Source organism: Macaca nemestrina, chromosome 1, assembly GCF_043159975.1.
Source record: "Macaca nemestrina isolate mMacNem1 chromosome 1, mMacNem.hap1, whole genome shotgun sequence".
Classification (NCBI taxonomy): Eukaryota; Metazoa; Chordata; class Mammalia; order Primates; family Cercopithecidae; genus Macaca; species Macaca nemestrina.
Window position 1 is genome coordinate 221,995,695 of NC_092125.1, and position 26,889 is coordinate 222,022,583.

At 52.3% G+C, this 26,889-nt stretch overlaps 1 protein-coding gene and 1 pseudogene across 7 annotated transcripts; one reads left to right on the forward strand and one right to left on the reverse strand.

Moving 5' to 3' along the window:
* Nucleotides 1-8,450: 8,450 nt before the first annotated feature.
* On the reverse strand, nucleotides 8,451-21,953 carry MII (migration and invasion inhibitory protein). 7 transcript variants are annotated; one of them, XM_011726825.2, is made up of 10 exons: nucleotides 21,795-21,953; nucleotides 19,456-19,647; nucleotides 18,858-19,202; nucleotides 18,390-18,474; nucleotides 11,362-11,470; nucleotides 11,222-11,280; nucleotides 10,601-10,730; nucleotides 10,367-10,463; nucleotides 9,094-9,228; nucleotides 8,451-8,759 (listed from the first exon to the last, which is right to left on the reverse strand). In XM_011726825.2, exons 2-10 carry the CDS (start codon nucleotides 19,567-19,569, stop codon nucleotides 8,688-8,690), a joined length of 1,146 nt encoding a protein of 381 aa, XP_011725127.2. In that variant the 5' UTR covers nucleotides 19,570-19,647; nucleotides 21,795-21,953; the 3' UTR covers nucleotides 8,451-8,687. The 7 variants fall into 7 exon arrangements, with proteins under 7 accessions (XP_011725127.2, XP_070956633.1, XP_070956634.1 ...); XM_071100532.1 differs by having other exon boundaries at nucleotides 8,451-8,878; XM_071100533.1 differs by having other exon boundaries at nucleotides 8,451-8,878; nucleotides 19,456-19,650.
* Nucleotides 21,954-24,289: 2,336 nt separating this feature from the next.
* On the forward strand, nucleotides 24,290-25,695 carry LOC105473241 (inositol monophosphatase 1-like; annotated as a pseudogene).
* The last annotated feature ends 1,194 nt before the right edge of the window (nucleotides 25,696-26,889 follow it).

Below are 26,889 nucleotides of genomic sequence, written 5' to 3' on the forward strand. Positions count from 1 at the left end.
GTAGCATTCTAATCCCCTTTCTACGGATGAGGAAACTGAGGCTCAGAGAGGCCCACTGACTTGTCCAGGAGCAGCAGCCGACACTGACCCCCAAGCTGAGGCTCCGGGTCCCATGCTCTGCAACACACGGCTGGTGCCTGGGGCTGCTTCCTCTCCTGGGTGAGCCTGAGTAGCAAATGTAAGAAGCAGCGTTTGCTCATTTCTGCCTGAGCGGATTCACAAGCACCTGGCTCCATGACAATGGGCAGCTGTCGGGGGGATGCTTTGAAGACAAAACAGAATAGAGCCCGTGTGTCTTGCATGAGTCACTATATTCCTTGAAAGACAAATGGCCCCAGCCTTGCTTTTTCCTACACGTAAGATACCTTCTGGTGGGGTTAGTGATTCTGCCTCCACAGTCAACTTAGCAGATGTGCGTTAGTCATCTACAGCCAGATGTACTCTATACCCAAACCTCGACATGATTTTGTACGTATTACAGCTTCACCACCTGTGCATAAACTGTGAACTGAAACTGTACCCGAGTTGCCTGGTAGAACCCCTCCACAGGGCTGCTCTCAGGCAATAGGCTTGGTCTATAGTCCTGGTAAAATTTCTGAATAAAAAGAACTCTTAAGTTTTTTTTTGTTTTTGTTTTTGAGACAGAGTTTCGCTCTTGTTGCCCAGGCTGGAATACATCGGCGCGATCTCAGCTCACTGAAACCTCTGCCTCCTGGGTTCAAGCGATTCTCCTGTCTCAGCCTCCCGAGTAGCTGACATTACAGGCCTATGCCACCACGCCCAGCTAATTTTGTATTTTTAATAGAGACTGGGTTTCTCCATGTTGGTCAGGCTGGTCTCAAACTCCTGACTTTAAGTGATTCGCCCACCTTGACCTCCCAAATTGCTGGGATTACAGGCGTGAGCCACTACGCCTGGCACTTTTTTTTTTTTTTTTTTTAAAGACATGGTCTCACTCTGTTGCTCAGGCTGGAGTGCAGTGTTGTGATCACCACACACTGCAGCCTCGTGATCACCACACACTGCAGCCTCAGACCTCCCCGGGCTCAGGTGATCCTCCCACCTCAGCCTCCCAAGTAGCTGGGACCACAGGTGCATGCCACTATGCCTGGCTAATTTTTTGTATTTTCAGTAGAGATGGCGTTTCATCTCTACATGTTGCCCAGCTGCTCTCAAACTCCTGGGCTCAGGCAATCCACCGGCTTCAGCCTCCCAAAGTACTGGGATTACAGGTGGGAGCCGCCACACCCGGCCAGAACTCTAATTCTTCAGAAGATTTTTATTTTCTTTAGTTGACACCTGGCAAACTTCCACCACAGGAGTCGGTGGTGTTTGTCAGAATTTGCTGGGAATGGGATGGAGGGGCAGCTAGCTCTCCCTCAGGCTGTTCTGTAACCCTCCATCCTGGTGGACAGGAAGGGTTCCCCCACCAAATCTGAGGTCTGGGAAATTCTCAAAGCCCTCGCTCTCCCATTCGCCACTGGGTGAGATCCCATGAGTCCTGGCTGGCCAAGAAAGGCTTCCTTGCCTTGGAAGCTGGAGGCCCAGAGCACCTGGGTCCCTCTGGTATGCCATGAACAATGGTGGGAGATAGAGGAGGCAGGGCTGTGGAAAGCAGAGGGGTTTCTGCTGAGTTTCAGAGGCTGTGTTGCCAACCCCTTAGCCACAGATAAAGAGGGCCAAAGAGAGTGTGGTCAGAGCTCAGCATGATGATGCCATGACAGGGGATGTCCCCAAAGGCCACCCAAACCATCATCAGACACTCTTACGCCACCCCAACTGATCACATCATGATCCTGTGGGCCCAGCTTCCTCTCAAAACTTCCTGCACGGCTTCAGCCATCCACCCTCACAGCCTCAGCGCTGGCCCCAGGGAGGGCCCTGCCCACCCACTTCCCTCCTCCCTCCCCGTCCTCAGAGCCTCCACGCTAATGAAACTGGCGAGAAGGCTGCTGCCTGCATGGGCTCCCAATAACAGCCCCTCCAGGAGCTGGGAGCGAAGCCCACTGGATCAAAGGACTCCATGCCCTGTTTCCATTCCCTCTTATTGTCCTGGGGAAGGCATGAGCTGGAGCGAACTCAGGCAGCAGGTTCCATTCCAGGCAACAGGATGGCATCAATCTTATGACGGAAGAGCTGATGACAATTTTGTCTTATCATTTATTGCAGCTCCTCTCCCCGTCAGACCATGTGCCCGGATCTCTGCAGGTCGAATCTGGTTCACCTCTTCCTGGAGTTATCACCCGTGTACAGATGACAAAACTGAGCTACATACAGAAAGGCTAAGTGACACGCCTGCCGTCACGCGTCAGTGGGTGGCAACACTGAGGGCGGGTGTTCGGAACTACACTCTGTGTCCTCCCACAGATTAGGCTGAAAAGTTCAGCGAACCTACGGCCAAGTCTGCACTGAGCCAGTGTGCATTCTCAGAACACCTGAATGCCACTTTCCAAAGGCAGAGGGGGAAATCATTCTGGAAAATCCAGCTTTGTGTGTGTTTCTGGGCCATGCACGCTTCACCTCATGATGAAGTGGGAGTGGAAGGGCCACTCGACCCCTCCAGGGACAATGCCCCTTTGCAGCCTCCCTCTCAGAGGGTGGCCATCAGTAGCCAATGGGTCCTTCTCTTGCCTGGGATGTTGAAAGTGGCCTGAAGGAGGGAAGGTGGGGTTATTTCCATACACTCCCATCTGCACGCCAAGGGACTGGGCCCTGCAGCTGCCAATGGACGACGGACATAGAGTTTCCCAGATGAATATGTTTCAGCTGCCCCCAGTCACTCCCTACCGTCCATCCCAGGGGTCTAGACTCTCCTGGGAGACTGGTGCTGAGCCGAGACCCCACAATCTGCCTGAGGCCTAGGGCAACAGATGCACAGAAACCAGCGCAAGCTAGAACAGCAGCAGCTCAACCCCAGTGCCGGATTCCCAGGAAACACGAACCTCGGATCTCAGGGCTGCCAGGCCTGCCTTCCCAAGACCTGTGAGCTCATTTACTCCGTCGTTCATTCAACATTTATTTGTTGAACGTCTATCATATGCCGCATGCTGTACTAGGCCCTGGGGATAGCGCCGAGGACAGGACAGCCTTGGTTCCTGCTCTTGAGGAGCTTACAGTCAAGTGTCACAAAGTCTACAACGGGGATGCTGCAGAACCTAACTCCAGGCGCCTTGGCCAGTTCAGTAGGATTAGGGAAGGGCTCTGAGGAGCGGAAATAGAAGCTGAGGCCTGAGTAGGGGTTCTTTGGGAGGAAGAGAACTTTGGGCAGAGGCAATGGAGTGGATAAAGACCCAGAGGCCAAGGGGAGCCTGCAGGCTTAAGACCCAGAAAAAAGCTTCAGCAGAGCTGGAGACTCGCCTGGGAGGGGTGTGGGAGGTGTGAGACGTGGGTCGGGGAAGTGTGGTCGGGCTGCTCTGGTTTTCTTCCCAGCACTTCCCACCATCTGACACATTTTCTATTTACTGGCTTATTTCAGACCGCACCCCCCCCCCCCACCCAGCAGCAGGGAAGTTCAGGGGGGCAGGCTCCTGTGGCTGTGGGTGCCAGCGATGTCTGCTTCACTGCTGCATCTGCAGAGCCTAGAATGGTGCCTCGCACACAGTAGGAGTCGAACACGTGGCTGGTGAATGAATGAGTGAGTGGGGGAATGGTGGAGGCATTACAGGCTGTATCAAGGAGCTGGGTTCCATTTGGAGAGTATTCATCAGCTCTGCACCTTTTTTTTTTGAGATTGAGTCTCACTCTGTCGCCCAGGTGCAGTGGCGCAATCTCGGCTTACTGCACCTTTTTTTTTGAGATTGAGTCTCACTCTGTCGCCCAGGTGCAGTGGCGCAATCTCGGCTTACTGCAACCTCCACCTCTCGGGTTCAAGCGATTCTCCTGCCTCAGTCTCCTGAACAGCTGAAACTATAGACACGCACCACCACGCCCAGCTAATGTTTGTATTTTTAGTAGAGGCGGGGTTTTAGCATGTTGGCCAGGATGGTCTCGATCTCATAACCTCGTGATCAGCCCACCTCGGCCTCCCAAAGTGCTGGAATTACAGGTGTGAGCCACCGCACCTGGCCAGCTCCACACCTTTCTGTTGAGGAATCCATCTCCCTGCCTTGTTAGGTGTAGTGGTGCTCGCCTGTTGTCTCAGCTATTCAGGAGGCTGAGCCAGGATGGTCTTGATCTCCTGCCTCATGATCCACCCGCCTCAGCCTCCCAAAGTGCTGGGATTACAGGTGTGAGCCACTGCGCCAAGGCATTTTGTTCTTATTTCTAAATGACCAACACAAGACACTAGTTTTGGGAGAGGTAGGTGATGTTGCCTTTTTCCTTTGGGATTTACAGTACCTACTCAGAAGGCACAAAAAGAATAAAAAAAAAAAGAAAAGAACGCTATCAATTCGGGAGAGGGGGTGCATGTAAGGTGTTATCAGGAGTGTGCCCAACCACCAGGGTCCTTGCATGCAGAGAAATGAAAGCATTTGTCCAGTAACCTTCACAATGCAGGTAAGAAACCAGGCTAGAGGGAAAAGCCAAGTTCTGGAACACAGTTTTTAGCCAGTACTTTTGAAAAAGTACAATACAAAAGTATTTCAATGAAGAAAAACAATGCCAGCTCTGTTTTCAGGAAGCTACAATTCTCGCAGGGGAGAGAGCTTAGGCAATGCATCTCACCGTTAGTTACTTATAATACTACTCAGGGGCCTTGGGGAAGAGCAGGGAGGCAGGCTGTGTGATGGCGGGGGCAGATCTGAGAACCCAGAGGTTCAGGGAGGATCTCTTGAAAGTAGAGACACCCAAGCTGAGACATGGATGGGGCAAGGGCAGGAGACAAGATGAGCAACCAGGGTGACCCCAAGTTGTAGGGGTGAAAGGCCCAGGAGAATTAAGAACAGCGTGCAGGTACCTGGGAGGGTCGTGGGGACATTCACAAAGTGGAATTGTGTGGGTAACCCGGAGAGCTGCAAGACATGGGCTCTGCTCTAGGGGCCTCTTGCCTGGAACCTTCTTTCTTGGGTCCTCTTTTGGCCCAAATAAGCCTGTATCCCAGGCTGAAATCAGTCCTAAGAAGTGACCGGAGAGGCAGCCCCAGGCCCAGGGCTTTCTCAAGCACCTTCCTGCAGTTCTCAGGAGGCCAGGGGCAGTGGCTCACGCCTGTGATCCTAGCACTTTGGGAAGTCAAGGCGGGTGGATCACTTGAGACCAGGAGTTCAAGACCAGCCCGGCCAACATGAGAAGGAAATAGAGAAGGACACCCCTTCTCTATTAAATTATAAAAATTAGCCGGGCATGGTGGCGGGCACCTGTAATCCCAGCTACTTGGGAGGCTGAGGCATGAGAATCACTTTAACTCGCGAGGTGGACGTTGCAGTGAGCTAAGATTGCACCACTGCACTCTAGCCTAAGCGACAGACCCTGTCTCAAATATTAAAAAGAAAAAGAGTTCTCAAGCGACCAGCAGGAAGGATCTGGTTCAGGCTGTGATCTTCCTACCCCTGCCGATTGCTCCAGATGGCCCCAAGGAGGCTGCCTTCTGAAGAGATAGCCGGGAACAGGCAGAGCACAGAGGTCAGTACATGGGAAAACAGGAGTTATTTGTTGCCACACAAAGAGCCTTTCAGGCTATAGCGCCAGGTTTCATCCAGCACAGCGTCTACAGACTTTGGGCTGTGGTTCTTGTGCATGGAACTGACTGGAAGCAAGCCAGCTGGAAGTGTTTCAGAGTTTCAAAAGAACGGTTTTTCCAGAGAAACCACTCACCCTGATGCATTACGGGCCCCATGGCAGCATTCCAGCCTGTATGGTGATGGGAAAGAAGCATTTCTCTCTGGGTTACACTGTTGATGTTTTGGACTTCTGTTATTGTTATACACGGCTATATCTGTAAGCTGATCTCAGCTTTGTAAACTTTGTAACTGTTTTTTTTTTTCTTTTTTTGAGACAGTCTGCTCGGTCCCCCAAGCTGGAGTGCAATGGCACTATCCCGGCTCACTGCAACCTCCACCTCCTGGATTCAAGTGATTCTCATGCCGCAGGCTTCCAAGTAGCTGGGATTACAGCCATGTACCACCATGTCTGGCTAGTTTTTTTATTTTTAGTAGAGATGGGGTTTTGCCATGTTGGCCAGGCCGGTCTCAAACTCCTGACCTCAAGTGATCCGCCTGCCTTGGCCTCCCAAAGTGCTGGGATTATAGGCGTGAGCCACAGCACCTGGCCTAAATTTTGTAACTTTTTTTTTTTTTGAGACAGAGTATCACTTTATCACCCAGGCTGGAGTGCAGTGGAACGATCCGGCTCACTGCAACCTCTACCTCCCAGGTTCAAGCCATTCTCCCACTTCAGCCTCCCGAGTATCTGGGATTACAGGTGTACATCACCATCGCCAGCTAATTTTTGTATTTTTAGTAGAGATGGGGTTTCACTATGTTGGCCAGGCTGGTCACAAACTCCTGATCTCAAGTGATCCTCCTGCCTCGGCCTCCCAAAATGCTGGGATTACAGAAGTAAGCCACCGTGCCCAGCCTAATTTTGTAACTTTTGTTTGACAGAAAGGCTTTGAATTCTCTTCTCCCTCTGGCCAAATAATTTCTAAAGAAACCACTGTCTCCCACAAGTTCTCTGACTCAAAATTACACGTGGAACAACAACAAAGCAAATCCAACTAAAATATGGGACAAAGGACTTGACTTCTCCAAAGAAGATACACAAACAGACCGCATGCAGTGGCTTGCGCCTATAATCCCAGTGTTTTGGGAGGCCCAGGTAGGAATAGCCTGAGGCCTGGACAACATAGCAAGACCCTGTCTCTATTAAAAATAATAAACTAATAAAGAAGTACTCCTGAACTTAAAAGTTAAAGACTATTAATTATTGTTTAAAAGATATACAAATGACCAATAAGCACATTAAAACATGCTCAACTTCACTAATCCTTAGGGAAACGCAAATAAAAACCACAATGAAATACACTTCACAGCCATTAGGACAGCTACTATAGAAAAACCAGAAAATAGCAAGTTCTGTTGAGGATGAGGGGAAATTGGAACTCTTGTGCATCACTGGTCGGAAAGTAAAACAGTATAGCGGTTCCTCGAAAAACTAAAAATAGAATTATTGGCCGGAGGTGGTAGCTCACACCTGTAATCCCAGCACTTTGGGAGGCTAAGGTGGCGGATCACTTGATCTCAGGAGTTCAAGACCAGCCTGGGCAACATAGTGAAACCCCTTCTCCACAAAAAGTACAAAAAAAACTAGCCAGGCGTGGTAGCACGCACTTGTAGTCCAGCTACCGGAGAAGCTGAGGCAAGAGAATCACTTGAGCTTAAGAGGTCGAGGCTGCAGTGGGCAGAGATGGCGCCACTGCACTCCAGCCTGAGTGACAAAGTAAGATACTATCTCAAAAATAAAAAACCACAGAATCACCTTCTGATCCTGCAATTCCACTTCTATATACCCAAAATCATTGAAAGCAGGGACTTAAAGAGACTTTGTTTCTCCAGAGAGAAGGAAAAGTTTTTATAGCTTCATAAACTCCAGGAAAAAGCCCCAGGACAGCACAGCCCAGTTCCATCTCTAAGCCGAGAAACCTTAGAGAAAGTTCATGCCTCGTTTCCGCATTTATTCCATTTATAAAAACAGAAATTTCACACTGTGCAACCAACATGTACAAGAGGTGAAAGACGGCGCTGCCCACTCTCCCAGACTGGACATCTGGGCGCTCTGCTAACCTTGCCTCCGACTCACTGCCCAGCCCTCAGTTTCCTCATCTGTCCCTGCTGGGGCTCTGAATGACCTACGGCTCCCAGGGCTGGGTGGAGGAGCCATGTGACCCCAGGGACTTCCAGAGAGCACTTCTATCAATGGATCCCAGTTCTGGGACCAGGAACGACAGAGCTGAGTCATTCAACACGACTCACGGCTTCAGCAGAGGCCCTCGCTGAAATGACTTTTTTTTTTTTTTTGAGATGGAGTCTCGCTCTGTCACCTGGAGTTCAGTGGTGTGATCTCAGCTCACTGCAAGCTCCACCTCCCGGGTTTACACCTCAGCCTCTCGAGTAGCTGGGACTATGGTACCCACCACTGCGCCTGGCTAATTTTTTGTATTTTTAGTAACGATGGGGTTTTACCGTGGTCTCGATCTCCTGACCTCGTGATCTGCCCACCTCGGCCTCCCAAAGTGCTGGGATTACAGGCGTAAGCCACCGCACCCAGCCTGAAATGACTTTTTAATAACCTTGGCCCAGCCTGCCTTGGGGACCCCCCTCCCCCATCTGGTGGAGGCCACTACCCAGAGCTGGGGATGTGCAGAAGGAGCCACCCTCATGGTGACGCACGCACACTGCCCAGTCCCGGTGGTCGCAATGTCTTCCTTCTGCAGGTGCCAGGAGGGCAGGCTGAGAGGCCAGAGTGCCTTCTGGGCCCCAAGTGCATGAGCAGGATGGAACCAGCACAAGTGGGACTTGAGCTGCAGAGCACTGAGCTTTATTTTAAAATTTCCACAGAATCCCTCACCCTCCACCCCAGGGTCCTTCCTCTCTGGAACCCAGGCAGCAGACAAGCCTGGGCCCACCCACCTGCCCAACCTAGGACAGCCGGGCCTGAGCGGGGCGGGCAGGGGCTTCCATCTCCTGGGTGCGCCTGCCAGAGGTGAGAGGCTGGAGGCGGCGGGAATGCTGTCCTCCTCCAGGAGTCAGTCCTCAAGGCTTCTGCCGTGGGACGTGGGGCCGAGGGACCTGGGGCACTGACCAGATCGGGGTGGGGGGCGGCACCTGCATTGGCAAGGCGTGGATGGGGAAGAGGGAAGTTTCAGGGGGGCCACTTGAAAGGGACAGGTCATCTCCAGTTCCAGCCACATTCCCTCCTGGATCTTGCAGTCAGGGTGGCCTTCCTGGGTGGAGCAGGGCAGGCGGCAGGGAGCGGAGGAGTTCCGGGGGATGGCTAGGGTCAGGGCCAGAGGGCTGGACCCCTGCAGAGGGACACCCCCAGGCTCTATCCTCCCCACCCCAATCCTACTCCCCAGGGGGCTCTGCAGTCCCCAGGCCTGCTCCAAGGTCTTTGTCCCACTGGGGGGCACCCCAGGCTAGGATGTGATCTGGGCCATACCAGGCGAAAAGGGCTGGTGCCTGACAGCTTCTGGTGCTGGACCTCAGCAGAGACAGAGGACCAGAGGTCCAGGTTCTTGGGGGCTGAGCTTTTCTCAGACTTCGGAGGGAAAACGTCCCAGCCCAGCAGGCAGTGCTGTGGAAGGCAAGGGGTTAAAGGTGCCCGGCCTGGGATAGGCTCCCCGCTGTCTGGGCAGACCCCCATCAGGGAGGGACTGTGCCCCCCATTAGGAAGGAGGCCCCCACCAGGGCAGGGCCTGTGTCTACCCACAAGATTACCCCAGGTCTCTCCTTCCTTATCCTGGCAGATCCAGCCATCCCTGGGGCCCTAAGAGCTGAAATAGGAGGAGGACAGGATGGTGACAGTGACACTCACAGGGCGCTTCCTGCTGTGGGCTCTCCAAGCGCCCGCATGGATTGCTTCACTGACCAGCCCCACCTCGCCACCAACATCCCTGAGGATGGCGCTGTTATGTCCATTTCATGGACCAGCAAACTGACTTTCCTCTGTATCCTTCTCCTCCTCTGACCCCAGCTGCCCTACTCTCAATTTAGGAGTCAGGCGGAGTTGCCACTGGGCCCCCATCCTGACCTGGAGACACAGGAAAGGACTTTTTTTCTTTTCTTTTTTTTTTTTTTGAGATGGAGTCTCACTCTGTCATCCAGGCTGCAGTGCAGTGGTGAGATCTCGGCTCAGTGAAGCCTCTGCCTCCCGGGTTCAAGTGATCCTCCCACCTCAGCCTCCCAAATAGCTGGGACTACAGGTGGAGGCTGCAGTGAGCCAAGATTGTGCCACTGCACTCCAGCCTGGGCAGTAAGAACAAAACTCGGTCTCAAAAAAAAAAAAAAAAAAGAAGCACAGAGACCTAGGTTCAAATCCCAGCTCCTCCAGCAAGGCCTGCCACTCCGCTTCGGTCTCCCCACCTGCAGGGTGGGGGTACAGCAGTGCCTGCCCTCCTGGCTGCTGTGGGGGCTCCCTGAGAGAAGCCCCCTAAGGACTGTGCCTGCAGTACACAAAAGCGCAATAAACAGGGTCCGTTCATTTCATGCCAGCCTACAGGCAGACCACCCTGGAAGCCCCGGGGTAAGTGGAGCGGGGGTCCTACCTCCCTTAGGGACAGGTGTGGGTGATGGAAGAGGCCCAGCCTGTGCTCCAGAGACTTGGGTGCTCACCACTGTTGAGCCCAGCCTTGCTCTGTGACCCTCCCTGGGGACCTGGGCCAGTCTGAGCCAGCCCCGCCCTCATCACTATCCAGCCCCACGTGGCTGCTCACCCGGGGCAGGGCCAGTGTGTCGGAGGCTTCAAAGCTCTTCCGCCGGTGGATGCGGTACCGGTGCGGGGGTTCCAGGATGGACAGCGGGATGCTCACCCTGCACAGGGGTGCAGTGGGGGACCCCTGAGGAGCCTCCCGGCGGTTGGGGGCCCACGCCCAGGCCCATCTTTACTCGCTTAAAACCAGTGGTTCAGGCTCTGTCCCCACAGGTGTCCCAATACTCTGGTCACTCACCTGACCTGCGCCGGCTGCGCCAGGGTCCCAGGGCCCTGATGGTCTCGTGGTGTCCTACACAGGCGGCAGGGGGTGCCGGGATCCACAGGCACGGGGAACAGGCGCCGGTTGACACGGTAACAGTACACACCTGCGAGGCCCATGAGAAGCCGCAGCTCCCCCTGAGCCAGGAACCCAGGTCCCCAGGTCCCCAGGTCCCCAGGCCCGGTGCTGCCCCCAGCGGCCCCCAATCACACAGGCTGCCAATCCTCTGGGAAGCAAGTTGGCCCATTTCCTTCTAACCCCTTTCCTCCCAGAACCTGGGGCCCACGCCCTAAGGGGTGGGGAGGGACATCCTCCTGGGGCTCTCAGGAGCTGGGATGGAGTCCCACCAGCACAGAGGCACTGCTGGGAAGGTTGGGATGGGGCCACGCAGGGCAGCCCCTAATTCGGAGGCCAGGTCTTAGCTCACCCTACCCCTACCAGGGCTTGGCCACCCTGTCCAGACTGCAAGCCTCCCTCCATGAGTCTCAATACCTCAGGGGCCTCCTCAAACCTCAAATGGAACCGCTCTGTGGCAGGGGAGGCCAGGGCAGCGCGAGGCTGGACTACTCAGTGGCCTAGCCAAGGGCCCGCACTCACATTCATGGTCTTCCTCCACACCGCTGCCACTGCTGTCACGCAGGCCTAGGAGCTGGGGTCTGAGAGGGCGAGGGGGATGAGCAGGCCGGGGGATAGAGCCGCTCAGCCACCCTCGCCCACCCTTGCCCACCCCTGCTCACTCAGGATGGCTACAGATACACTCCTCCTTGTTGGTTTCCCGAAACTCCTGCAGCTTCGAGAAGAAGGCCTCAGGCTGGCTGGCGATTGAAGAGCTGGTGTCCAGAGACCCTGGTGTGGGCAAAGCACCAGGCAGCTGACGGGAGAGGGGCTGGGGGCTGCTGTGTGGCCACCGGCCAAGGCTTGGAGAGACGATCAGCCCGGCACCCCAGGCCACCTGCTTCACCCCTACTGTGCCTCAAACAGGCCAGGAGGGCCCCTCTAGTCACTGGGACTGTTGGTTGGTTTCAGTGTCTGTCTACCCTGATGCATAGCCAACCATCCATGGGAAAAATATCGACAGAGACCTTTTTTTTTTTTTTTGAGACGGAGTCTCTCTCTGTCGCCCAGGCTGGAGTGCAGTGGCCGGATCTCAGCTCACTGCAAGCTCTGCCTCCCGGGTTCACGCCATTCTCCTGCCTCGGCCTCCCGAGTAGCTGCGACTACAGGCGCCCGCCACCTCGCCCGGCTAGTTTTTTGTATTTTTTAGTAGAGACGGGGTTTCACCGTGTTAGCCAGGATGGTCTCGATCTCCCGACCTCGTGATCCGCCCGTCTCAGCCTCCCAAAGTGCTGGGATTACAGGCGTGAGCCACCGCGCCCGGCCAACAGAGACCTTATGACAGGGCTAGACGCTGTTTCATGTGCCAGGAACTAGATAGACAAAGCCCCCGGCCTTAATGAGTCTTACACTGTAAGGTGGCAAGAGATGAACTAGCCACCAAAAAAAATCCGTGAGACAAGACTGAATGGTGACATCTGCCAGAAAGCAAGAGAGCAGGGTCAGAGCCTAGTATGGCAGGGCAGCCATGCCAGGGAAGGCCTCTCTGAGTGACGACCCTGAGCAGAGACACGGAAGAGCCACAGAGACCTCCCAGGAAGGACATCACAGGCAGATGAAAGAGCAAGCGCAAAGGGTGGGCGCATGTGTGGTTCAGCTGAGGAACAGCCAGGAGGGGAAAGTGGCAGGAAGGGAGTAAGGGTGGAGGAGATGAGGTTAAGAAGCCCAAGGAGGGTTTGGGGACCAGGAGGGACACAATCACATAGGCCATATATTTTTACAGGACTCCTCCTCTGGCTGCTTCAAGGTGAGGGGAAGTAGAGGCATCAGTTAGGATTCAGCTGGGGACAGGCAGGGGCAGCCCCCAACTCAGCATGATTCGACTTAGGATGTTTCTTTTCTTACTTTTTTGAGAGAGAATCTCACTGTGTTGCCCAGGCTGGAGTGTAGTGGAGCGATCTCACCTCACTGCAACCTCTGCCTCCCAGGTTCAAGAGATTCTCATGTCTCAGCCACCTACGTAGCTGGAATTATAGGCATGCGCCCCCACGCCCAGCTAATTTTTGTATTTTTAGTAGAGAAGGGGTTTCACCATCTTGGCCAGGCTGTTCTCAAACTCCTGGCCTGATCCACCTGCCTTGGCCTCCCAAAGTGCTCGGATTACAGGCGTGAGCCACTGCCACACCTGGCCAGAATTTTTCAAGTTATGATTTATCAACTTTACAATGGCACAAAAGTGATCACATTCAGAACATCAGTAAGTTACATGAGACATTCAACACTTCATTATAAAAAAGGCTTGTGTTAGATCATTTTGCCCAACTGTAGGCTAATGTCAGTGTTCTGCGCACATTTAAGGTAGGCTCAGCTAAGCTAGAATGTTTGGTAGGTTAGGTGTATTAAATGCCTTTTTGTTTTGGTTTGGTTATTTATTTTTTTTTTTTGCTGCCCAGGCTGAAGTGTGGTAGCGTGATCTCGGCTCACTGCAACCTCCGCCTCCGGGGTTGCAGCGATTCTCCTGCCTCAGCCTCCCGAGCAGCTGGGATTACAGGCGGGTGCTACCACACTCAATTAATTTTTGTACTTTCAGTGGAGATGGGATTTCAGTATGCTGGCCAGGGTGGTCTTGAACTCCTGACCTCAAGTGATCCGCCCGCCTCAGCCTCCCAAAGTGTTGGGATTACAGGTGTGAGCCACCGCGCCTGGCCTTATATGCCTTTTTGACTAAACAGTATTTTCAACTTACGTTGGGTGTATCAGGATGTAGCTATATGGTAAATCCAGCAGCATCTATAATCGGATTCTAAAAGTATGTTGAAGGCAGGGTCAACAGGATGTGCTAATGGACTAGATGAGGATGGTGTGAAAAGGAGGGGGGAATTAGGGTCGATCCCAAGGTAATGGCCTGACCTATTTAGTATGTGGAGTTGCCATTTGTGGAGACAGGAAAGACTGCAGGAGGAGCACAGCAGATGGCGTGGAAATGAGGACCCTGATTTCGGACAGAAGGTTAAAAACTTCATGGTGATGTGGAGAAGACAGCGGGATATACAAGTCTGGAATTCGGAGGAGAGATGTGGGCTAGAGATACAAAATGGAGAAGTAGAGAAAGTGTCAAATGCCTCAGCACTTGGGAGATCATAGAGGGAAGAGGGAAGACAGAGAGGAGTCAGAAGACTGAATCCCAGGCCTAGGGGTGTAGTGGTCAGAACAAGGACCTTTCCTTCCCCGGGAGCCTGGGAAGGAGCACCAACAGAGATGGGGTAGAGCCAGGAAGCATGGGGCTAGAAGTCTAGGGGAGAAAGTGCTTTAGGGAGGGAGTGACCACCGTGTCCCCTGCTGCTCAAAGGTAAGGAAGGTGTGGATGAGGGCTCAGCTGGGATTACAGATGCCCACCACCACACCCAGCTAGCTTTTGTATTTTTAGTAGAGACAGGGTTTCACCATGATGGCCAGGCTGGTCTCAAACTCCTGACCTCAAGTGATACGCCCACCTCGGCCTCCCAAATTGCTGGGATTACAAGTGTGAGCCACCATGCCTGGCCGTGGCCTCCTTTCTGGTCCTGCCACGCCTGTGGTCACCCCATTATGCGTGTAATCCCAGCACTTTGGGAGGCCGAGGTGGACGGATCACCTGAGGTCAAGAGTTCAAGACCAGCCGGGCCAACATGGTGAAACCCCGTCTCTACTAAAAACACAAAAATTAGCCGAGCATGGTAGTAGATGCCTATAATCCCAGCTACCTGGGAGGCTGAGGAAGGAGAATCGCTTAAACCAAGGAAGCGCAGGTTGCAGTGAGCAGAAATCACACCACTGGACTTGACTCTGGGCAACAGAGCAAGACTCCATCTCAAAAAAAAAAAGAGGAGGCCGCAAGGCTAGAAGAAAGAAAGACAGGAGGTCACATCATCATGGGGCCAGTAGAGGCCAGATCATGCCTCGTAAGTCTAGAATGGGATTTTGGATTTTACAGTAAGTGCTGGGAAAAGTCCATGGGGAGTTTTGAGCAGGGGAGTGACATGATCTGATTTCCATGTTTAAAAATATCCTTTGGCTGCTATGTCAAAAATGACAGTGCACAACCACGTCCCTGGCAGCATTATTCCCAACAGTCAAGAGATGGAAACCACCCAAGTGTCCATCCATGAATGAATGGATAAACAACATGGGGTATCTACACACAATGGAATGTCACTCAGCCCTAAAAAGGAAGGGAATTCCAGCCAGGCACAGCAGCTCACACCTGTAATCCCCGCACTTTGGGAGGCCAAGGCAGGAGAATCACTTGACTGCAGCAGTTCGAGACCAGCCTGGCCAACATAGTGAAACCCCATCTCTACTGAAAATACAAAAATTAGCTGGGTGTGGTGGCGCACACCTGTAATCCCTGCTACTCGGGAGGCTGAGGCACAAGAACCATTCCAACCCAGGAGGTGAAGGTTGCAGTGAGCCGAGATCACACCACTGCACTCTAGCCTGGGCGATACAGTGCAACTCTGTCTCAAAACAAAACAAAAAAATAAATAAAAGAAAGGGAATTCTGACACACACTACAACATGAATAAATCTTGAGGCCATTATGTTAAATAAAAAAAGCCAGTACAAAAGAACAAATGCTGTATGATTTCACTTATATAAGGTTCCTAGAGGAGTCAAATTCATACGGACAGAAAGTAGAATGGTGACTGTCCAGGGCTGGAGGGAGGGGGAATAGGAGTAATTATTTAATGGGGAGAGAGCATTTTTGGGAAGATGAAAAATTGTGGAGACGGATGGTAGTAATGATAGCTCAACAGTGTGGACATACTTGATGCCACTTAACAGTCCACTTAAAAAATGCTACAGGTGGCTGGGCGTGGTGGCTCACACCTGTAATTCCAGCACTTGGGAGGCTGAGGTGGGTGGATCGCCTGAGGTCAGTTCGAGACCAACCTGGCCAACATGGTGAAACCCTGTCTCTATTAAAAATACAAAAATTAGGCAGCACACGGTGGCTCACGCCTGTAATCCCAGCACTTTGGGAGGCTGAGGCAGGCGGGTCACAAGGTCAGGAGATCGAGACCATACTGGCTAACACAGTGAAACCCCATCTCTACTAAAAATACAAAACATTAGCCAGACGTGGTGGCGGACGCCTGTAATCCCAGCTACTCGGGAGGCTGAGGCAGGAGAATGGCGTAAACCCAGAAGGCGGAGCTTGCAGTGAGCCGAGATCTGGCCACTGCACTCCAGCCTGGGTGACAGAGCAAGACTCTGTCTCAAACCAAAAAAAAAAAAAATTAGCCAGGCGTGGTGGCAGGTGCCTGTAATCCCAGCTACTTGGAGGCTGAGGCAGGAGAATCGCCTGAACCCAGGAGGCGGAGGTTGCAGTGAGCGGAGACCACGCCATTGCACTCTAGCCTGGGCAACAAGAGTCAGACCTCATCTCAAAAAAAAAAAAAAAAAAATGCTAGGCCGGGCGCAGTGGCTCACGCCTGTAATCCCAGCACTTTGGGAGGCCGAGGCGGATGGATCACCTGAGGTCGGGAGCTCGAGAACAGCCTGACCAACATGGAGAAACCCCGTCTCTGGGCCTGGTGGCACATGCCTATAATCCCAGCTACTAGGGAGGCTGAGGCAGGAGAATCGCTTGAACCTGGGAGGCGGAGGTTGTGGTGAGCTGAGATCGTGCCACTGCGCTCCAGCCTGGGCAACAAGAGTGAAACTCCGCCTCAAAAAAAAAAAAAATGCTACAGTGGTAAATTTTATGTTATGTATTTACACAAACACACAAACACACACACAAACACACACACACGCACAAGCGCAAAGGACAATGGGATATAGGCCAGGAGGAAACCAGCCAGAAGGCAGCTGAAGTTGCTGTTGGGGAGAGCTGGACAGTAGCGTGAAAAGAGCTGGCATTGGTATGGAGTTGTGCAGGGGCCTGGCAAATAACCAATGTTCAAACATAGGGCAGCTGAGACTCATTCATTCATTCAACAGATGCACCGTCTCTGTGCCGGAGGTTGAGAGAGCAGACATGGCTCAGAAGGTGCTCAGAGGCTGGTGTGAAGGTAGTGAGTTATCGCAATTGATTACTCACAGTCAGTGACAGACCAAACTCTTTGTTCTACTCTTTCCCCCTTCTTCTCACTACTGCTCGTCTCATTTTTTTTGTTTGTTTGTTTTTTGGAGACGGAGTCTTGCTCTGTCACCCTAGCTGGAGTGCAATGGCGCGATCTCGGCTCGCTGCAACCTCCGCATCCCGGGTTTAAGCGATTCTCTTGCCTCAGCCTCCCAGGTAGCTGGGATTACAGGCCCAGACCACCACGCCCAGTTAATTATTGTATTTTTAGTAGATACGGGGTTTGACCATGTTGGTCAAGCTGGTCTCGAACTCCTGACCTCGTGATCCACCTGCCTCAGCCTCCCAAAGTGCTGGGATTACCGGGTGCCCTGTGGTGCCAGAGAACCCCATTTGACACTCTTTAACTGTACTGCCTCAGGCAAGTTATTTAACTTCTCTGTGCCTGGCCTGTCTTCTCTTAAAAAGCAAAAAAAAAAAAAAAAAAAAAAAAAAAAAAAAAAAAAAGGCCAGGCATGGTGGTTCATGCCTGTAATCCCAGCACTTTGGAAGGCTGAAGTGGACAGATCACCTGAGGTCAGAAGTTCAAGGACAGCCTGGCCAACATGGTAAAACTCCATCTCTATTACAGATACAAAAATGAGCTGGGCGTGGTGGCGCATACCTGTAATCCCAGCTACTTGGGAGGCTGAGGCAGGAGAATCGCTTGAACCTGGGAGGCAGAGGTTGCAGTAAGCCAAGATCACACCATTGCACTCCAGCCTGGGCAACGAGAGTAAAACTCTGTCTCAAAATAAATAAATAAATAAATAAATAGGCCAGCCCAGTGGCTCATGCCTGTAATCCTAGCACTTTGGGAGGCTGAGGTGGGCAGATCATGAGGTCAGGAGGCCGAGGCGGGCAGATCACGAGGTCAGGAAATGAGACAATCCTGGCTAACACGGTCAAACCCCGTCTCTACTAAAAAAAAAAATACAAAAAAATTAGCCGGGCATGGTGGCGGGCGCCTGTAGTCCCAGCTACTTAGGAGGTTGGGGCAGGAGAATGGCATGAATCCGGGAGGCAGAGCTTGCAGTGAGCCGAGATCACGCCATTGCACTCCAGCCTGAGCGACAGAGCAAGACTCTATCTCAAAAATAAATAAATAAATAAATAAATAAATAAATAAACAAAACAAAACAAAACAAAAGGTGGCTGTGGGGGGCGGTGGCTCACTCCTGTAATCCCAGCACTTTGAGAGTCCAACGTAGGTGGATATCTTGAGCTCTGTAGTTTGAGACCAGCCTGGCCAAGATGGGGAAACACCATCTCTACTAAAAACACAAAAAATTAGCCAGGCGTGGTGGTGCTCGCCTATAATCCCAGCTACTCGGGAGGCCGAGGGACGAGAATCACTTGAACCTGGGAGGTGGAGGTTGCTGTGAGCCAACATCGCACTACTGCACTCCAGCCTGGGTAACAGAGTAAGACTCCGTCTCAAAAAAAAAAAAAAAAAAAAATTGGGTGCTCCCCAAGGAGGATGGCACGGTCATCAGAGAAACAAGCAACAGCACCGGGTGGAGGCTGAGATAGGAGCATGGAGGAGCCCAGGCCTCCACCTCCCACTCCCAGGCCAAGTGTGTGCCGGGCAGCAGCAGGCCTTACCTGCAATCCAGTCATAGCCCAGGTATGGCCTGAGGCGCCAGCTCCTCTCAGGAACTGCAGACTCCTCAGAGAAGGTCACCCTGGGCTGAGGAGGGAAGCACAGAGGGGCAAGGACTAAGCCAGGAGGCCTGGCCCAGAGGAAGCCACACCTCGAGGGACAGAGAGACTGTGTCTCAACTTACACCCTGACTTGGAGCCCAGGGCTCAGCCAAGGTCACAAGAGCAAGAAGGGAAATGTTTGACCCCACTTTATGTGTGGCTGTGAACAAAGCCTGGCCTCTTCTCAAAGTGCTGAGAAACTCACAGCTACCGCTTAGCGAGCATTTAGGCTGAGCCAGACCCAACTCACAGTATCTCCCAGGAGCCTCTTGTTCTGCAAGGGAGGCTGCCCACAAGCACATGTGTCAGATAGGGAAACTGAGGCCCAAGGAAGCTCCTCCCATCAGATGTCCCGCTCTCCCACATTACCTTGGACAGCTTGCTCTGTTGAGCCAGGATGGACCTCGGGGGCTGTGCCTTCTGGGGTCCTGGATCACCTAGTCCCGCTGAGGGCTCTGGGTCCCTTAGGCTTGAGGTGCCCAGGGAGGGTGCTGAGTGGGGTCTCGGTCGGCCCAGGGACTCCTGGTGCTGGCATTTGGCAGGTGGGAGAGAGGCCACCCCCGATCTGGCCACATGACGGGGGTCCCCTCGGCAGGCATCTGGTGAGCTCCACACAGGACACCGGCCCCGTGGGCAGGAGGTGCTCAAGGAAGTTGAGGACGTCTCTGGGGTCAATGGAGTCTCTGAATTGTAGCTGCTGGATTCCAGGCTTGACTGGAGAGAGGGGCGGGGTCACCCAGGGAGTGGCTGTCAGAACATACCCACGGGTCCTACGCCAGGTACCAAGGCCTGTGTCCTCATCCTGCTCTGGCCTCAGCAGTGACCAAGGCCAGTCTCTTCCCTCCCCAGCCCTCAATATCCCATCATCAGTAAAATGGGGGTGTTGAACAAGATGAGCCCAGAAGCCTGGATGCTGGCCTGAGGTCAGGTAGCCACTTCCTCTGGGGTTCCCAAGGCAGGCACGTACCTCTAAGGCTGCCCTGGTCACTGACCGCCGCACAGCATCCTGCCCCACCCACAGCTGCCTCAGGAGCTCCAGGTTGAGCAGCCGCAGCTGCGCCAGGTCCTCAGCCTCCACCATCCTGGGCCTCCTGCAGCAGGTGTCACTTGCCCCTGGGCCACAGGATGTCCTCAGGGCTGGGTTCCTGCCCCAGCTCTTCTACTTGAAGTCAAGAGAGCAGGACACGGGGCTCAGTAGGGTGCCCTGTGGTGCCAGAGACCCCCATTTGACACTTTTTAACTGTACTGCCTCAGGTGAGTTATTTAACTTCTCTGTGCCTCAGTTTCCTCATCTGCTGGAAGACAACAGTACCTACCTCATACGATTGTTGTTAGAATTAAAGAAAGCATGTTAAGCCTGGGCAACATTTGTAGACACATTTTTTTCTACAAAAAAAAAAATTTTTTTTTGGCCGGGCGCGGTGGCTCAAGCCTGTAATCCCAGCACTTTGGGAGGCCGAGACGGGCGGATCACGAGGTCAGGAGATCGAGACCATCCTGGCTAACACGGTGAAACCCCGTCTCTACTAAAAAATACAAAAAAAAAACTAGCCGGGCGAGGTGGCGGGCGCCTGTAGTCCCAGCTACTCGGGAGGCTGAGGCAGGAGAATGGTCTAAACCCGGGAGGCGGAGCTTGCAGTGAGCTGAGATCCGGCCACGGCACCCCAGCCTGGGCGACAGAGCAAGACTCTGTCTCAAAAAAAAAAAAAAAAAAAAAAAAAAAATTTTTTTTTTTAAATTAGCTAGCCGTGGTGGCACTCGTCTGTGGCCCCAGCTACTCAAGGATCGCTTTAGCCCAGAAGGCCCAGGCTGCAGTGAGCCATGGTCACATCACTGTAAAAAAAAAAAACAAAAACAAAAATACAAAAAACAGGCCAAGTGGCTCACGTCTGTAATCCCAGCACTTTGGGAGGCTGAGGCAGAAGATCACTTGAGGTCAGGAGTTTGAGGCAAGCCTAACCAACTTGGCGAGAGGCCCTGTTGCTACTAAAAATACAAAAATTAGCCGGGCGTGGTGACGCGCGCCTGTAATCCCAGCTACTCGGGAGGCTGAGGCAGGAGAATCACCTGAACCTGGGAGGCGGAGGTTGTGGAGAGCCGAGATCGCGCCATTGCACTCCAGCCTGTGTGATGGGGTGAGACTCCATCTCAAAAACAACAACAACAACAACAACAATAACAACAAAACAATTAGCTAGGCATGGTGGTGGGTGCCTGTAATCCCAGCTACTCAGGAGGCTGCTGAGGCAGGAGAATCGCTTGAACCTGGGAGGCAGAGGTTGCAGTGAGCAGAGATCACACTATTGCACTCCAGCCTGGGTGAAAGCAAGACTGACACACACACAAAATACAAAAAACAAAGTACTTAGCACAATGCTTACTTAATACAGTGCTTACAGTGGTACACAGTAAGCATTCAATAAACGTCTATTATTACCAAAATGGCTGGGGCAAGGTCATGCTTCCTTTTTTTCCAGGCTCACTGCAGCCTCCACCTCCTAAGCAGTGGTTTGGACAACCGTGCTTTATAACTGGTGAACCCAATACAAACCAGGCTTCAAAAGGGATTCTTCCTCCTTTCCTGCCCTCCCTTCCTCCTTCAATTTCTTTTTACAAATGAAGAAACCAAAGCTCAGAGAAGTTAAGCAATTTGCCTCAAGTCACACAGCTAGCAAGAGGCAAGATCTGAACCAAATTTGACTCCAGGGTAGATGAGTTCAGGTTTCTTGGAAAGCCTTTCCCTGGAAGTGTGGGGGAGCCTGGGAAAACTCCGCCTCCTCCTCCCAGCCCTTGCCCCCCACCTCCAAGTATCCTCAGGATCACCGGGTGCAAGGTCTGGAGCAGAAAGAAGCCTACTACCCAGGGACCCTCCCACACGTATATGACCCCACAGGGCTGGGGGGCACGGAGATGCAGTCAAGGGGGGCCAACTGCTTGATTCGTAGGACAAAGATCCCGGCCCCCACCCCTAACTGACCAAGTAGCTCTGGGCCACACCCCTGTATCAGAGGGTCGCCGCTTTCGCACGGGGTCAAAGGGCACAGCTGGCCTTGCCTTCCCCTGGCCCTGGTCGCGCTTTGGAAAGGAAACACTGAGCAGAGGCACCGGGAAAACGACGCTCCAGAAACACCAGGGCCGCAGTAGTAACAGAGGCCCAGCGGGCGGACGCCGAGGCGGGACCCCGGCAGGGGCAGACGCAGCCTCCCCTTCTTTTCCACTGCAGCCCCCGAGCCCCTCGCGGGAATGCACGTGGGACCTGCTGCAGAGCCCTTCCGCTCCACCTCAGTGCCGCCTCCCCTCACTCACCGGGCAGAATCCTCCAATTCGCGCCGCAGCAGCCGCCTCCGCCGCCGCCGCCGCCTGAACCGCCCCGGGTCGCCGGCTGGGGGCTGGGCCTCCGCCGGCCGTCCTGATTGGTCAGGTGAGGGGCAGGGCCGGGACGCCTGGCCAGCGTTACTCCGCGATCCGAAGCGGCAGTTTCAACATGGGGGCGGGACCAAGAGCGGAACTACACCGGTTGGTCAATTTTCGAGGCCCGTCCGGAGGTCGATTCCGGGAAGGGGGCGGGCCCCGGAAGGGCGGGCTCCGATTGGTCAGCTGCGGGACTGGGATACGCGTTCAGGAGCGGCAGTTTCCGTCAGGCTCGGTGGCCTAGGCTCGGCGCAGGCGGCAGTCTGGAGCTGCGGGGTAGGTTTGGCAGGGGGCGGGCGACTCATTGCATTGTACTCATCGTTTCATACTTTTTTTTTTTCTTTTGGAGACGGAGTCTCGCTCTGTTGCCCAGGCTGGAGTGCAGTGGCGCGATCTCCGCTCACCACGATCTCTGCCTCCCGGGTTCAAGCGATTCTCCTACCTCAGCCTCCCGAGTAGGTGGGACTACAGGCTTTTTTTTTTTTTCCAAGTAGAGACGGGTTCACTATGTTGGCCAGGCTGGTCTCGAACTCATGACCTCGTGATCCGCCCGCCTCAGCCTCCCAAAGTGCTGAGATTACAGGCATGAGCCACCGCGGCCGGCCTGCTTCATACTTTCATTCAGGTTTTTAGAGAGTGCCTGCTTTGTGCCGGAAGATAAGGACTATACAGTAAACAAGAAAATGTAGTATTGGGGCCGGGTGCGGTTGCTCACGCCTGTAAACCTAAAAATACAAAAATTAACCGGGCAAGACCGGGCGCGGTGGTTCACGCCTGTAATCCCAGCACTTTGGGAGGCCGAGGCGGGCGGATCATGAGGTCAGGAGATCGAGACCATCCTGGCTAACACAGTGAAACCCGGTCTCTACTAAAAATACAAAAAATTAGCCGGGCGTGGTGATGGGCGCCTTTAGTCCCAGCTACTGGGGAGGCTGAGGCAGGAGAATGGCGTGAACCCGGGAGGCGGAGGTTGCAGTGAGCCAAGACTGCGCCACTGCCCTGCAGCCTGGGCGACAGAGCGAGACTCTGAATTAAAAAAAAAAAAAAAAAAAAAAAATTAGCCGGGCAAGGTGGCCGGCAGAGGCTGAGGCACGATAATCGCTTAAACCCAGCTACTAGGGAGGTGGAGGTTGCAGTAAACTGAGATCACGCCACTGCACTCCAGCCTGGATAACAGAGCAAGACTCCATCTCAAAAAAGAGAAGGAAAAAAAAAAAGATATCCAGCCTGGGCAACATGGCAAAACCCCGTCTCTACAAAAAATGAACCAGGCACTTGCCTGTAGTCCCAGCTACTCGGGAGGCTGAGATGGGAGGATCACCTGAGCCAAAAAGGCTGAGGCCGCAGTGAGCTGAGACTGCACCACTGCACTCCAGCCTGACTGACAAAGAGGGAGACCCTGTCTCAATAAATAAATAAATGAAAAAAAGAAAGTATAGTATTGGTGTCCAGATAGACGAATAGATCAATGCAGCAGAATAAAGAGTTCCGATATGTGGGCAATTAATTTTTGACAAAAATGAAAGCACAATTCAGTGGAGAAAGGATAATGCCTCTGGCCCAGGGCGGTGGCTCACGCCTGTAATCTCAGCGCTTTGGGAGGCTGAGGTGGGTGGATCCCTTGAGGTAAGGAGTTACAGACCAGCGACACCCAGCGCCCCCCCCCCCCGCAAAAAATGTATTTTATCAATAATGTGTGTGGAAACTTGGAAAAACAAGAAAAGATGGTGTCTTCAACAAATGTTGCAGGTATAATTGGATATCCACACACTCATCCAAACAAAACAAACAAACAAAAAAAAACCCATATGCAAAAATTAACCTAGAATGAATCATAGATCTAGTTGTGAACCTAAACTATAAAACTTAGAAAAACTGGGGTCGGGCGTGGTGGCCAGCCTGGGCAACATGGCGCAACCCCGTCTCTACTAAAAATACAAAAATTGGCTGGGCACAGTGGCTCACGCCTGTAATCCCAGCACTTTGGGAGGCCAAGGCGGGGGGATCACCTGAGGTTGGGAGCTCGAGACCAGCCTGACCAACACGGAGAAACCCATCTCTAATAAAAATACAAAATTAGGCCGGGCGCGGTGGCTCACGCCTGTAATCCCAGCACTTTGGGAGGCCGAGGCGGGCGGATCACAAGGTCAGGAGATCGAGACCACGGTGAAACCCCGTCTCTACTAAAAATACAAAAAATTAGCCGGGCGCGGTGGCGGGTGCCTGTAGTCCCAGCTACTCAGGAGGCTGAGGCAGGAGAATGGTGTAAACCCAGGAGGCGGAGCTTGCAGTGAGCCGAGATCGCGCCACTGCACTCCAGCCTGGGCAACAGAGCGAGACTCCGTCTCAAAAAACAAAAAACAAACAAACAAAAAAAAAATACAAAATTAGTCAGGCATGGTGGCACATACCTGTAATCCCAGCTACTTGGGAGGCTGAGGCAGGAGAATCGCTTCAACCCAGGAGGTGGAGGTTGTGGTGAGCCGAGATCACACCATTGCACTCCAGTAAGGGCAACGAGAGGGAAACTCCATCTGAAATTAAAACAAACAAACAAACAAACAGAATGAAAAGAAGATAGGTAGCCCCTCTACCTCCGGAAGAGCTGAGAGTGATAACACCAGGCACTGAACTAGCAGGAACCCCTCCGACTCAAGAAGATGGCTGATCCTTGGCAGGAATGCATGGATTATGCAGTAACTCTAGCAAGATGAGCTGGAGAGGTAGTTTGTGATGCTCTAAAAAATGAAATCAGGCTGGGCACCGTGGCTCACACCTGTAATCCCAGCACTTTGGGAGACTGAGGCGGGCGGATCACGAGGTCAGGAGATCGAGACCATCCTGGCTAACACGGTGAAACCCCATCTCTACTAAAAATACAAAAAAAAATTAGCCAGGCACGGTGGCTGGCGCCTGTAGTCCCAGCTACTCGGGAGACTGAGGCAGGAGAATGGTGTGAACCCAGGAGGCGGAGCTTGCAGTGAGCCGAGACTACACCACTGCACTGCAGCCTGAGCGACAGAGCAAGACTCCATCTCAAAAAAAAAAAAAAAAAAAAGAAATGAAATGAATGTTATACCGAAAGGTTCTCCAGTTGATTTGGTAACTGCTGCGGACCAAAAAGTTGAAGAAATGCTTCTCTCTTCCTTAAAAGAAAAGTACCCATCTCAGTTTCATTGGTGAGGAATCTGTGGCAGCGGGGAGAAAAGTGCCTTAACTAACAACCCCACGTGGATCATTGACCCTATTGATGGAACAACTAACTTTGTACATAGATTTCCTTTTGTAGCTGTTTCAATCGGCTTTGCTGTAAATAAAAAGATATAATTTGGAGTTGTATACAGTTATGCGGGAGATAAGATGTACACTTCCAGGAAAGAAAAAGGTGCCTTTTGTAATGGTCAAAAACTACAGGTTTCACAACAAGAAGATATTACCAAACCACTCTTGGTGACTGAATTGGGCTCTTCCAGAACACCAGAGACTGTAAGAATTGTTCTTTCTAACATGGAAAAGTTTTTTTGCATTCCTGTTCATGGGATCCGGAGTATTGGAACGGCAGCTGTTTGCCTTGTGGCAATTGGAGGAGCAGATGCATATTATGCAATGGGAATTCACTGCTGGGCTCTTGCAGGAGTTAGCATTATTGTTACTGAAGCTGATGGCATGCTAATGGATGTTACAGGTGGATCATTTGATTTGATGTCACTAAGAGTAATTGCTGCAAATAATATTAACAGAAAGGATAGCCAAAGGAATTCAGGTAGTACCTTTGCAATGAGACGATGAAGATTAATTCCAGCAGCCTCATAGTCAATTCCAGTTGCTTTTCTCCAGATTTGCTGACTCGCCGATGGATATGTGTTTTGGAAGTATGATATGCTTGGTTTTAATTCTCTTTGTCCAGATTAAAAATTTGGAACTTGTTCCATTTTTAGAAAAAAAAAATGAAAAGACAAACCACAAGATTGGAGAAAATATTTGCAAATGATGTATCAAAGAATTTATATCCAGATTACATAAAGAGCTCTCAAACTCATAAAACAGCCCAATTTTTAAAATGGGCAAAATAATTGAACAGACATTTCACCAAAGGAAAAATACAGATGACAAGCACATAAAAAGATGCCGAACATCATAAAAACTGAGGCTTGCCAGAGACTCCATACAGCATCCTTATCCACCACGAATGCCTCTAGTTCCAGCTTCCATCCCAGTCTGCCTAAGTTTTCTCCTGTTCTGGGATCCATTCACTAGGCAAATGTACATTTTTTTTTTTTTTTTTTTTTTTTTTTTTGAGACGGAGTCTCGCTCTGTCGCCCAGGCTGGAGTGCAGTGGCCGGATCTCGGCTCACTGCAAGCTCCGCCTCCCGGGTTCACGCCATTCTCCTGCCTCAGCCTCCCGAGTAGCTGGGACTACAGGCGCCCGCCACCTCGCCCGGCTAGTTTTTTGTATTTTTTAGTAGAGATGGGGTTTCACTTTGTTAGCCAGGGTGGTCTCGATCTCCTGACCTCGTGATCCACCCGTCTCGGCCTCCCAAAGTGCTGGGATTACAGGCTTGAGCCACCACGCCCGGCAGCAAATGTAAATTAAACCCACAATGAGATACCACTACATATCGATGTATAGATCTAAAGTGATGGTGTGTAAAGTTAAAGATTCACTGTAGGCCGGGCACAGTGTCTCATACCTGTAATCCTAGCACTTTGGGAGGCTGAGGCGGGTGGATCATTTGAGGTCAGGAATTCGAAACCAGCCTGGCTAACATGGTGAAACCCTGTCTCTATTAAAAAATACAAAAAAATTAGCCAGGCGTGGTGGCAGGCGCCTGTAATCCCAGCTACTCGAGAGGCTGAGGCAGGAGAATGGCTTGAACCTGGGAGGCGGAGGTTGCAGTGAGCCACGATTGTACCACGGCACTCCAGCCTGGGTGACAGAGTAAGACTGTCTCAAAAAAAAAAAAAAAAAAAAATATATATATATATATAT